Genomic DNA, 12828 nt, shown 5'->3' on the forward strand with positions numbered 1-12828 from the left:
TCAGGCCCCAGGTCAGAAATGGACCTTGATTAGAAACAAACCTTCCTGCCTTTTTTGATATATTCTAATCTATTCATTATGATATAGCTACTCAGCAAAAATATGTGGTTAGTTTTATTCTCAACAAATTTGCACAAAGTTGGAGGTACTTTCTCTGTGCTTGCAATATGGGAGATTGTGTTCTGACCTATTGAATACAATTGAACAGAAAACATGCAAAATTTCAGGCCTCCGGAGTAAAGTACCTTGTTTGAAGTCATCAGGCAAATGAGGGGCAGAGCCAGAACTGAAAGTGGAGAGCCCCAGAGAGACAACTGGAAGATAATGGATGGTAACTGGCTGTCCACACAGTCCTTCTGGCTTCCAAAGTCCAGATGGACCCCCCCCCCGTCCAATTGATTGATTGAAGCACCAGTACTAAGACAGCCACAAATCCCCAGCACATGGACACAGCTGCATGTTTGTGTCCAGAAGGGCCTAGGTCAGAGCACAACCTTCCCTATTGCAAGCACAAGCGGAGCTGCGACCAGCCAAAGAGGAAAACAGAACCCTGATGAGCGGAGTTCCATGACCACTGGGGTGTAAGTAAAGAAAATGGAAGCGACAGAAAAGTGAGCTCGGATTTGTTTTTCACAGGGTTTTTGGCTATCCCTTCAACAAAGCTGACCCTAGGTATAAGCTTGCCCTTTCCTAGTCCCAACTTCCCTGGTTATAAAATATGTGTTTGGCAACTGCTCTGAAAGTTATTAAAGTTGCAGCGGTAAACTATGGGAGGCCAGAGAATTTCAGACAAAAGTTATTGCTTCAGTAACTCAGAAACTAATTCCTAAAACTCTTGACACATTTATCCAGAGGGCTAGTGCCAATATAGAAATGGAAATCATTGTCAAGGGCCACTGTGTACCTGGAATTAAAATCCATCATTCTCAGAGCAGAGTGCTGTGATTTTGGCAGAATCTGAATAGTCTTACCTTTCACCACCATCTTTCCTAAAAAATAGGGTCCTTTATTTTTTAGAAGAACAAGAAAAATTCTGCTCTGTTTTTTTCTTAAGAACCCCTCGTTTACATTTTCTTTTCAAATATTTCTTTCTTTGACAGTCCCACATTTAAACTGAAAGGCCTCTTTTTCCTTATTCAGTTGCACTGGTTTTATTTTGGGTAGAAATCCTGCTGGGTACAGTACCAGAGAACAAACTTTACAACAGCAATAATCCCTTCTACAGCGTCTATTGTGGGGAAAGTTAATACACTTTCATTAAACGGCTAAACATTGGCTCCGGTGGTCTGAATTAACTGCAGAAGAGCATAGATAGGGAACAAAACTACCTCCTTCACTCTGTAGACTCCTGCTGCATGCCCAGCAACGTGGCAAGACTGCCGACTCAAAACTGCCCTCCACGAGTGCCCCACGGAAAGACCCGTGATTGCCTTCATCACCTGAAGTTGGGAAAGATGGGAAAGCATCCCATGTTAGCAAGCAAATGGAGAAACGGGCCATCTGATTCACTGTTGGAGGACTGACAATATGCCTCAGAGTTTAAATGGATACATGCTTTGACTCAGGTTCTAAGAATTTGTCCTAAGGCAGTATTTACATAAGTATGCAGGGTTCGCCTCAGCACGGTCATAAAGAGGAAAAATCAGGAGCAATGCACAAATCATTAAAAATGCAGTCATTGAACTGATCATGTAATCTGTATTTATTGCCTCATGACATACCGTTGAGTGGCGGAGTGCCGTCACACAGAGCATATGTAGTATGGTCCCACGTAAAATTGTAGCTGAAAGGCTCTTCACTGAGGTGTGGACCATGGGTAATCTCTGGATAATGAGCTTGTGGGTGACTTTCACTTTCTTTTACCAACTTTGCTGAATGATTGGATATTAAATATTTTTTATAAAAGAGCATCACTTTATGTTGGGGAGGAGATTGTTTTTAAAATTTTTGAACACAAAAAGCTAGTCTTTCCCTAAATTCCTTAGCACTTGTACTGCCATACCTAAGTCCAACCTAGTGGTAAGACAATATGACACATTGTGATAAGTTCATGGGTGTATACGTATGTCAAAGCTCACCAACTCCCACACTTTAATTCATCAAATTTATACTTTTTAGTACATGTAATTTATTGTATGTCAGTTATACCTCAATAAAATCATTTTTCTTTAAAAGGAAAGAAAATATGAAATAGTCCAGGCAATTTCCATTCTCCACACAAAATTGTCAAAGTAACTGTTATATGTATATGTACCTGAATCAATGTTGGAAAGTAAATTTAGTCCAATCAGTGACAAGAGGCCACTCCAAGAGGTTAATAGCCTAAGTGAGGTGTAAAAATGTTCATTTGGCTTATTCTCTGTTCTCCAACAGTGTCAGTGTCCTTGATCACAGATGGATGCAGAGCTCACCATTTGACCTGTTTCCATCTTCTTCTGTTTTCACCTTTTTGCAGAGTCCACGTCAATCTTAGGTGCCTTTTACCCCAATATACATGCTTCAGTGCACTTTAATTTTCCTGCAGTAAATAAATAGCCCCTGCTAGTTTCCCTTAAGAAACTACATAGCAAAGCTGAGGGTTCTGAGACTTTGGGATCGGATACAATTCCAAAAACCAAGCATTCCTTCCAGAGATAAATATGAACATGCTGATAAATGTTTTGAAGACTATCCTTCACCTACTGTCAGGTTTTGTCAAGTATATGTATACTTTTCCTGTAAGACTAGCTACTAAAATAGTCCAAAGGTCTGCAATTGCCTATAAAGATGACAGAAGAAATACCAGGGGGATATAGTGGGTTTAAGAAATTGGTCTCTGCATTAGCTGGACAAGAAGGAAACAAATGTTTGTGATGGTTGTCAGAGTTCCCATCCTCAGAGCGACTTAGGGCTCCATCTCCTTGTGCCCATGAGAATGTGGGCTCTAGGCCACTGCATGGGCAGGACCCTTCTGGAGGTTAGGTCTGCTTCTCATCACTGCTTTTCAATTCTTTTCCTCTCTGCTTTCCAATGCAACCAGTTGGACAGTGCTTCAGGGAAGAATTGGACGCCCAGAGAATCCCTTCCGAGTGGCCCTGGAATACATCTCGAGTGGAAACCGAAGCTTGTCTGCAGTAGACTTCTTTGCTCTGAAGAACTGCAGTGAAGGTATTTGAAGCTGGCTTTCCCTTCCCCTCCTTAGTAGCTGGTTGTCTTAAGGGTGTCAATAATCTGCTGCCACAATTAGCTGGGAATGTGCACACTTATATATAAAAGCCTGCAGTGAATATTACCAAATGATCCATCACCCAACTGATCAACTTGCAAAGACTGAGTATAATTTATATCTGCTTAACTTAAAACTTCATCAAGTAGAATATGGTCTTGGTTAGATGACACTTCCCTGGGTGCCAAATGCTTTCAGCTATGTTTTTGTTTTGTTTTTTTTACTGTGGAGAATTTCATATGTATACAAACAAACCTAATACTGCAATGAACCCCCATATACCCTCAACCCGGTTTCAACAATTAACATTCTGCCATTTTTGTTCCACCTATATCTCTACCCACTCCTCACAGTAAAATGATTACTAGTTTACCTTTTTTTCCCTGAGGCAAAATTTACAGCTAAGTATTTTTAATGATTTGATTTAAGCTGTTATTAAGGGACAAAACATGGGAATTGGCTATATGTTAAAATTTTCACTTATTTTATAAAAACTGTTAGTCCACTGTGTCACTGAATTCCTTTTGAGTAAGTCCCACATTGTGAATTGATTTCAAGATTTATTACCAAAAGAAGACGTCTGTTTCCTGAAGAATAATTTGTTGATATTTTTCTTTTTGTCTTTATTGCCAGAAAACTGGAAAAAGTGCAATACTCCATGTTAGTAATCATGTCTGTGTGGTTTTCTGATAAGCTTATTTCCCCTTCCCTCTACAGTTTTGACCTTCTAGTCCTGTTTTCAAGATGGCGTTGTATATATATATCTTTCATTGACATTGCCTCAAGTCTGATTGTTAAGCAGGATGAAATGGATCATCACTAGATATATAGGATCAATCTTTCCTAGATTCTTGAGAAGACCTATAATCGTAATAATAAGCATCCTTTGTTATTTCCCACATGTAGAGGGTATAGGAGATGGGCTTGAATTACACGGACCCTGAGGAAGAAGTTGATTTCATTATTCCCATTCTTCTGCTGTGATCGCCTCTGCCCAGGGGTTCACCTGGAAGCAGGCTCACCTGCACCACGGAGCCGGTGGTCTGAGAGGCCCAAGCATGAATGGTGACAGGAGGGAACCCTGTGCCACTCCCAGACCTAAATTCTCAGTTTAGACTATTCATGAACATCCATAAAGGCCCATAACACGCAGCTTTCTGCTGCCTGTAGAGAACTAGCCTTGAACCTTGAGCCCCTGGTAAAGCACAGGGACTCCTTTAGCAGGGGGCCTACGGACCACCAGCTCCTTACGCTGCTGTGGCTCTTCATTCATGAGTGCCTTTGCAAGAACTTTCACAAGGTGTATTTTTCTCTTTCATCAAAAATGGTTTATGTGTGGGAAAAGGAAAAATCACTATAATGTGGTAGACTGAACTTCGGTTCAAGTTGAAAAGGTGGTTAACCTGTGATGGGAGGCAATGTACAGGAAACATGTGGTTTGGGAGGAAGCCAGGAGCTTGTGCAAATGTTTCCACACTCATGAACTTGGGGATATGCGAATGTTTCTGGACATAATCAATCCTCACTGATGTCAAAGGTATGTGCACTGTCCAAAAAAGACCATCTGTTGAAATGGAGCCAGTTAATAGGAATGTGACAGGGAGAAGGTATCAGTTCCCAGAACTGGCCTAACCTCATTCGAGCAACGTTAGGAGATAGGCATAGGAGACTGTCAAACTCCAGGTATCAGGCCCAGCACAAATATTCCTGAAAAAATTCTATGTACCTTTGAATTAAGGATCTCAACCCATTGGGATCCTTACCCCTAGAACTCCCTTTCTCCTACAGAATCCTCCCTCTGTAGCCTATGTTACATTTGCAGTGAAGCTGTTGCAGTTAAAGACTTGTTTCTTGCCTGCTTCTCTACACTTACGAAACCTAGAGTGAGACCTCTGCTACTTAAATGATTCAGAAAGTGTTTCTTCTGGCAGGACACTATCTTAGAGGGAGAAACGAAGTCTGCCTCTAATTCCCTAAGGAATGTAGACTGGCCAAGAGACTGGGCAGGTTCTCATGGCCCAGCTACCTTCTTGCAGAGGCTCCAGGGCCACAGGGAAGCAGGTGTTCTCTGCACACTTCTCCGGTTTCAACTCCTGTGGCTGCCGCAGGCTGTGAAGGGATCAGTGTGGCTGTGGAAAGCAGAGGGAAGAGCAAAGTGATCCTGTTTCCTCAGAACTTCTAATGCTCCTGCTTGCAAGAAGAACATATTCAGGCATACATCAGTTGGTGCGGACAAGTTGCAAACATAGGAAGCATTCTTAAAACTACACTCACATATTTAAAGGGCAGGAGTTATTTTGGAGGCATACTCAAGGCCCATTTTTTGAAGTAGACAAATGTTTTCTGAGGTCATTGCTTTGGTTAGGTCACGGAGGGGAGGGGGTAAGGGGAGAGAGATGGTATTTCTGAGGGGGGTGAACAGGGCTAGTGACATATTAGCCGGGGTTATAGATAGTTCTGAAAGATGCCTGGTTTTTTTCTGATAGTAACTTGGTCCTCTCATGATGAGGCACAGACAACATGAGGGAAAACACATCTGTAGAACTCTACAACCCTTCTTTGGCTCACATGAAGAGAGGCACCACTTTAGATAATCTGGAGAAGCCTTACAGGGGATGCTGGGACAATTCTTCCCACAGAGCAGATGATATTTATCTGTAGGTGTCATCAGGGCAGAGGCCACGCCTCTTTCCTCTCTGAACCCTGACACCTATCACGATGTGCAACGTTTACCAGGTGCTCAGATAATAAGCAATAGAAGCTAGTATTGACAGAGCACTTAACCACGTGCAGAGACAACATGCTGACCCTCTTACGTGTGTTATCTCATGTGAGCTTTACAGTGATGCTATAAAGCAGGTACTGTTATCCTCATTTTATAGAAGGGGAAGCTAAAACTCACAGAAGTTGCACAACTTGCCAAGAGAAAAATAGAGTCAAACGCAATCCCAAGTCAGTCTGACCACTGAGCCAGGGTTTCTGTTCACTGCATTCTACCACTTCTTTGGAATGTGTAGAGGCTGTGGTTTTATTTATCACCAAAAATCTTCGAATTTTCTTTGACTCTTACTCTTATCCCTACATCCAAACCTCTGAGCCCTGTACTCTGGACTTGTGGCTGCCTTGCATCCTGTCTGTTGTTGTCTAGACGCTACCATTGCCACAGCTCGAGTTTACCCTTCTGACTTCATTTCCTCAGTAACAAGCCTTACCCAGGCCTTTGTATATAAATAGTTGAATCGTTGCAGTAGTGGCTACGAAGTGCAGTAGTGATCTCCCTGATACTATCACCCATACCGCAAACATTGCCAAGCAAACCTCCCTAAAAGCCCCTTTCCTTATGGCACTTTCATGAGACTTCATTAACTTCTTCTTGCCTCCCATATCAGAAATATGGGAGCCAGGAAAGTGACGGTCTAGGAATCACCCTGCTGGTTGGTGGAAAAGCTGAGAATGGCATCAGGACCCCCCTGACTCCAGCCTCGGTGCTCTCACCACTGCTCAGTCCTGCCTGCAAAGCCCCAGTATCTGCCTGATTTCCAGGGTTCTCTACAATCCAGCCCCTCTATGCCTGTCCAGCACTATGCCCTCTACTCTCCCACACCTCCTGCCCTCTAGTCACACTGGTTTTCTGTGCACCACACCAGGAATGGCCTACCTGGTCCCAGGCCTTCCGTTTTGAATGCAGACTCATTGTTTAAGATCCATCTGGGGGCCCAAACCTTCCAGAACGTCATTTGTAGCTACAGAAATTCTTCTCAGAGGACTTTGCTCTCTGCATCTAAATTTGGTAGCTGTTTTATAATTATTTCCCAAATAGTCATTTGGGGACCTTAACTTGAGGTTCAAGATCTTGTCTTATATTCCTTTTATTTCTCCAGGGGGCAGTTAACATAATGCTTAACACATAGGAAATACCACATAAATATACTTGCTGAGTGATTGTTGGTTAATCAATCAATTGGTAAATGCTGTTCCTGCTTTCATAGCTTTGGGCTATTGCCATACTACTTCCAGAAGAAAGTAGCAGTGGGTGAAAATTGCTTGGAAAAGGTCTTTCCCTGATCTTAAAAATAGCAGTTTGTAGATGCAGCACTGATGAGAGGGATACCGGCCACCAGACACACTCAGGCCTGGGCTTCCCAGGAACCCTTCACCCATCCACAGAAACCATTCTTCAGCAGACAACCCAGAGCAATAGGGTTGTGCAAGACACTCATCGGGACTCCTCGTGTTCAAAGGGGCCCACAGAAGAACACACTTCAGAATGGGCAGGACTGGCATCTTGAAAGGATTTGAAAAAAAATCAGTGTGCCTCTGAGCAGCTCATAAAAATATATACCATTGCAAATGTCCATCTAGCACCTTCTGTGCTCCAGGCCCTTTTCTAAGCATGTTGCATATGTGAACTCATTTAATCCTTACAACAATGCTATGAGGTGGGTGTGTATTATCAGCGCTCCCATTGTATGGATGGGGAGACTGAGGCACAGAGACCTAAGTCATTTACCCAGAGCCTCACTGCTGATGCTGGAATGGAAGTCAGCTGCTCCAGCATCCATACATGTTGCTGCTTCCTGTGGAAGCTCACCACTGAAAAGAACCCCAGAAAGCATCTAATCTGCCTCATTCACCACATGGAAACTGAACAAGCCCCCAAAGATCTGCCTTGAACTCTGACACGATAAATGATTGACCAGTCCAATGTGATTTTTACCTCCACCCTACGGTTGTCAGGTTCTCCGTGTTCCTGAGAAACCAGTTAAAAATTTTCCTCTCCCTGCCCAGGTTTCTCAAAAGTAGCTTAGGTGTCCCACCACCCACTTGTTAACAGTGGACCCCCATCCATGAAAATGTAGGAACTGCCAACGGCTCTTGTGTGAGCCTAAGCACACGCTGCCACATACTTCATTACCATCGCTTCCTTTACCTTTCATGAACTTAACAATAATCACACCGAAGGTCCCCAGGTCAGAGCCACCCACAGTCAGCTCACTGGTGGATTTCTCAGCAAGTATCTTGGTCTGTCACCCTAGTGAGACACTTTCATTCACATTACCTTCTCTGATCCATTCAGCAGTCAGGGTGCCACAATCCTCACAGTGTGCATGAGGGGTTATTTCACTAACTTCTGTAGTTCTGGAAGAGGAGGATTCTAAGGTGTCAAATGCAGTCCCACCACCATGGATACCTTAGAACACACATCCCAAAACAGTTGGGGATGCACAGATATCTTAACCTCTCTGGGCCTAAAATGAGGGCAGTTGAACTAGATTGATGGTCTTCAAACATTTCTTAAAAGCTGAACCCTTCATTCAAACAAAGTCTTATTAGAAGTCCAGAATATAAAATTACACAAGCAGACCTGCCCTGGGGAAGTGAGGGTGGGGGTGCCCAGAACCCACCTGCTCCAGTCTCTGCTACTTTCCCCCAGTGAGTTTCATGAAATACAGTTCAAGAACTACTGGACAGTCTGATTTTCAGCTCTCCTATTAACTCTAGCTTTTTGATCCTCTGATTCTGTACTTACCTAAAATGTGATAGTCAAAAATTGTTGCATTAACCATACCTACCTTTAATGGTTAAGACCAAGCACAAGGCTACCGTACTTTGAATATAAGCCATTTTCACAAGGCAAGTTCTTGCCCCAGTGGTTTCTGGCTTTGAGATGCTGGCTGTGGAGCTAGTAGGAAGATTTCCAATAAAAAACGTGTAGTGTCTCCCAGCCTTGTCCCCTCTCCCCTGCTCCACCAAGGCAATGATGGGCAGTGGGAGGTGTCCTCCTTAGGCTAAGAGGGGTCATGAGGAAATGAGAGAAACCGAACAGAGTCTCATCTCTGGCCTGCCGTGTGGAACCACTCAGCCTCAGGGGCCGGCTCCAGAATCCAGCTGGGTAAAAGGAGGAATAACCTCATGAGCTCTGGCAGCCTGGCCCAAACTGGGCATTTTCTAATCCAACAGCAAGCAGTGCCCAGCAGGATCCCCAGTCTGTGCTCGTCAAATGGAGACTACTGTGACATTCTGTCTTGGGGCTGCCAGCAGGAAACTCTATGTAACATGCTCATCCATCTAACCGTCCATGCACTCACTCATTCACTCCACAGACATTTCCTGAGCAAGTGCTAACCTGGACACCTAGGACACTGATATAAATTGTTTCTGTCTTAGGACCAAGTTGGTGTAGTGGCTTTAAGATCTCCATTCTACTGTGAATAAAAACTGCTCCCCAAAGAGCATCTCTGACTTACCTTCAATTTGCACCAGAAGTATTGACTCGGTACTCCATTTGTAGAGACATCTTCCTCCAAACTAGCTCCAATGTGCCTTTCTCAGAAAGACCATGGAATGAGAACTGTACTAGCAATCAGGGGATGGAAGTCCCCTTTCCATTTCTTCTTTGCTATAAACTAACCAACTCTTCCAATCAGAAGGGAAATTAAAGGTCTCCCCCCAAATTGGCCCATTGATTGTTTTTTAATTTAAAATAGGAATAACAATATGTCCATGGTTATCCCAAAATTGACCTTACTCGTAAGGATCAAATGAGAAGATGGCTGTAGGTGATGTCCTAAGCCACTTGACCTTTCTGGGCTTCACTTACACTGAAGCCTTTAGGCAAGAAGCTGCTCCCTCACCACTGCTCCATTTCTCCTGGAGAAACTATTCATGGAAACAAATTGGATCTTCTGATGCCTACTGCAGAACTTTGTGATGTTCATGACAACCAAAAGCCAAGTTACAGGGCATCCAGGTGGCCAATCACTTCAAGGGTCTGAATCAATGATGTGTTGGTGGGATCTACTGCTTGGATGCAAAAGCCAAGGAGAAATGTAGCCAGACCCTGAGGTCCTCACTTCTGCCTCATTGTGTCCTCCAGGAGAAGGTGAGTCCCATTCACAAAACACTTCCCTTCCTAACTCTCTATTTCTAAAACTTTATGCCCATAATTTATCTGTAGACTGTACTGTTTAAAAGATAAACACTAAAATTATGATTTCCTCTAGCCACTGAGATGTACACACATTTCCCCAAACACTTCCCTGCCTCAAGCTTTTATGTAGCTATGCCCCTGGAAAAGCGCTCTCTGCAACCCATTTTCATTATCTGTGTTTCGAAGATCTACACTTCTTTCAAATGTTAGCTTAAATACTATCTTCCCTAAGAAGTCTCAGCTCAGAATTGTTTCTACATATTTCCGTTTTAGAACAGTCTTCTTCTTCCTGCAGTAATTTGTGTCTCTTTCAATAGATGCTAAGCTCCTTGAATCAAGGCTGTCTTTTTTATTTTTTTTCCATCTCTTATCCCAATTAGCAACCAACAGTTGCTTTTCTCATGGTGAGCACTGAGTGAAGGTTTTCTTGTTACAATGTAGGAGAGAGATTACAGGCTTTGGAATCAGACAGAATGAATATGGAATCCCAGCTCTATCACTTACCACCCTTCGAGGTCAGAAGAGTTTCTAAAAATCTATGAGTTTGGGTTTTCCCATCAGTAATTGTGGCTAATAATACATAATTACAGGTTTCTTGGGAAATTAGAGTTAATATTGTGTGTAGAGGCCCTAGCACAGTGGTTGACACAATAAATACTATCCCCTTCACACCCCCAAATCCCCTGATGGCGCTAAATGTCCTCATTCTGGAACCCAGGCTGAAGAATTCTGCACAGCTACCCGAGGATATGTTTACAGGTGCACACCCATCTTTTGCTTCCCATCTGTGCCTTGTCTGAACCACTGGGCCACAGGAAAGGTGACCCGATTTCCAGCAGAAGCTCTGACAGTCCAGATGTACCTTCTGATTTCAAAGGCAGCTGCTTCTCTTCCCCCCACAATCCATGCTTTTATGTCTGATAGTCATTTTTTTAACAAGGTACAGAGAACCCATTGTGCCACACAAAGTAGTAAGGCTCTTGAGTCCTGTGGGGATGGTCGGAGCCAGAGAACAGCTGAAAAGCCCTTTGACCTGCTTGTTGCACGGCCTCTCTGGGCAGACTGAGCACCGAGTCTACAACAGGCAGCTGTAGAATCAGGAAAGAATTTTGCGGGCCCCTCCCTTCCCTACTGACGTGTAGCCGCTGTTGGTAGGGACTTCCTTACTTTGGAATGACCTATTCATAATCACTACTAAAGCCAATTAAGAATACCCTGCAAAGTGCTTAGGAACAATAATGATCGCCTGGGCGACTGTTTTAAATATTCAACTGTTGGAAATCACCAGGAAATGGGGGCAAACACAAAAGGTTTTTAAATGTAAATAAATAAGGAACCAGTGTGCTGAGGTCATTGTACTCCAGAAGAAAATTACTTTCAAATTACAACTACATAAAAGAAATGATTGAAAAGATTAATCACACTAAAATAATTGGTCTATTTTACAAGTAATTGGAGCAATATTCAGTCATTGACATCAATGTCTAGTAGTAAAATAGTAATGAATTTCATTCTCTGACTAATGTATTTATTTTATTAATGGTACTAAATGGTGTTGTTACTGCTTATAAATATTTCATAACTTTTAATTCATTAAACTATTTAAGGAATTTCCAGAAGTATTTATTAGTTTTAAATCATCCTTAGTATTCAATATGCAATTGCCACTCTGGCTGGGTAATTTAAAAAATTATTGTTTTGGGTAATGGGAGTCTCTTTGAATGTGGAGGATTAAGCCCCAGTTATTAATTAGACTGACTCTCCAGCTGGTGATGGATGAAGAGCTTGGCGAAGCTGTGTTCCCTCTCCAGGGCTCTAAGTCCCTTCTGTAGCCATTCCTTAAAATCTGTGGCTGAGCGCGAATGAGGTGGACCCAGATAAATTAATTCCAGAGATGATAAGAGAAATGTCAGTTTAGACATTGGTTTCAATCCACCACCTCTCCCACACCCTCTCCATCTTCCTGAAACAGCTGACAACAGAACTCATACATTCCAACCTCACCTCCTCTGTTTCTTTCATTCATGGACAGAAGCCATAAGTGAAATAGGAGAAAAGTTGCCATAGAGAGAAAAGCAAGGGACACTGCATCATGAACAGTGGAAAGAGGATAGAATTTGGATAAGAAAACATGGATTTGAATACTTAGTTGTTTGGTGCTACACGTCTGTTACATCGCCCAGTACTAGGTATCCATGTGTGAAATGAAAACAGTGGTACCTACCCCAGGACTAAACGTGGTAGTGTGTGCACCCTATGAGACAGAGCTTGGAATCCAGTGGGAAATTGCTACCAGGGGTGGATTGTGGAATTCCTCGGTTCTTGTCTTCTTAAAGGAAAGAAGTCAGTCAAGAATCCTGATAGAGAGTTAAGGCCTCAGGAGGCTTTTATTTAGCACACCTTCAGGGTGGGAGTAGTGATCTGAGTCACAGCACCAAGTATGCTGTGGGTGTAGTTTATTCTCCTTGGTTCTTGTCCCCATGGAAACAGCAAAGCAGAGCGAAAGTTTTATTTGAAAACACTCCAAGGTTGAAGCAGCCAGAGTCAAGGTAGACAAAGGCCGGAACGTTAAGGGGAGGGTCTATTTAGGGAGGCACCTCTTTGATTGACAGGGTGAGGTCATTTGATTGGCAGTTCTAGTTATACACCCATTCCTGTTCGTGTGCCTATCTTTCCCAAAATGCACAAAGAA

The 12828-nt window shown here is 43.0% G+C and overlaps 1 protein-coding gene across 1 annotated transcript in view; it reads left to right on the top strand.

The window, feature by feature from the left end:
• The window catches only part of ALK (ALK receptor tyrosine kinase), a 676956-nt gene that overhangs the window by 492349 nt on the left and 171779 nt on the right, over window positions 1-12828 (top strand). The window contains exon 5 of the mRNA XM_036903608.2: window positions 3020-3147. Coding sequence (XP_036759503.2) covers window positions 3020-3147 — 128 coding nt within the window. The remainder of the gene's footprint in view (window positions 1-3019; window positions 3148-12828) is intronic.

The sequence above is a fragment of the Manis pentadactyla genome, chromosome 2, assembly GCF_030020395.1.
Source record: "Manis pentadactyla isolate mManPen7 chromosome 2, mManPen7.hap1, whole genome shotgun sequence".
Taxonomy (NCBI): Eukaryota; Metazoa; Chordata; class Mammalia; order Pholidota; family Manidae; genus Manis; species Manis pentadactyla.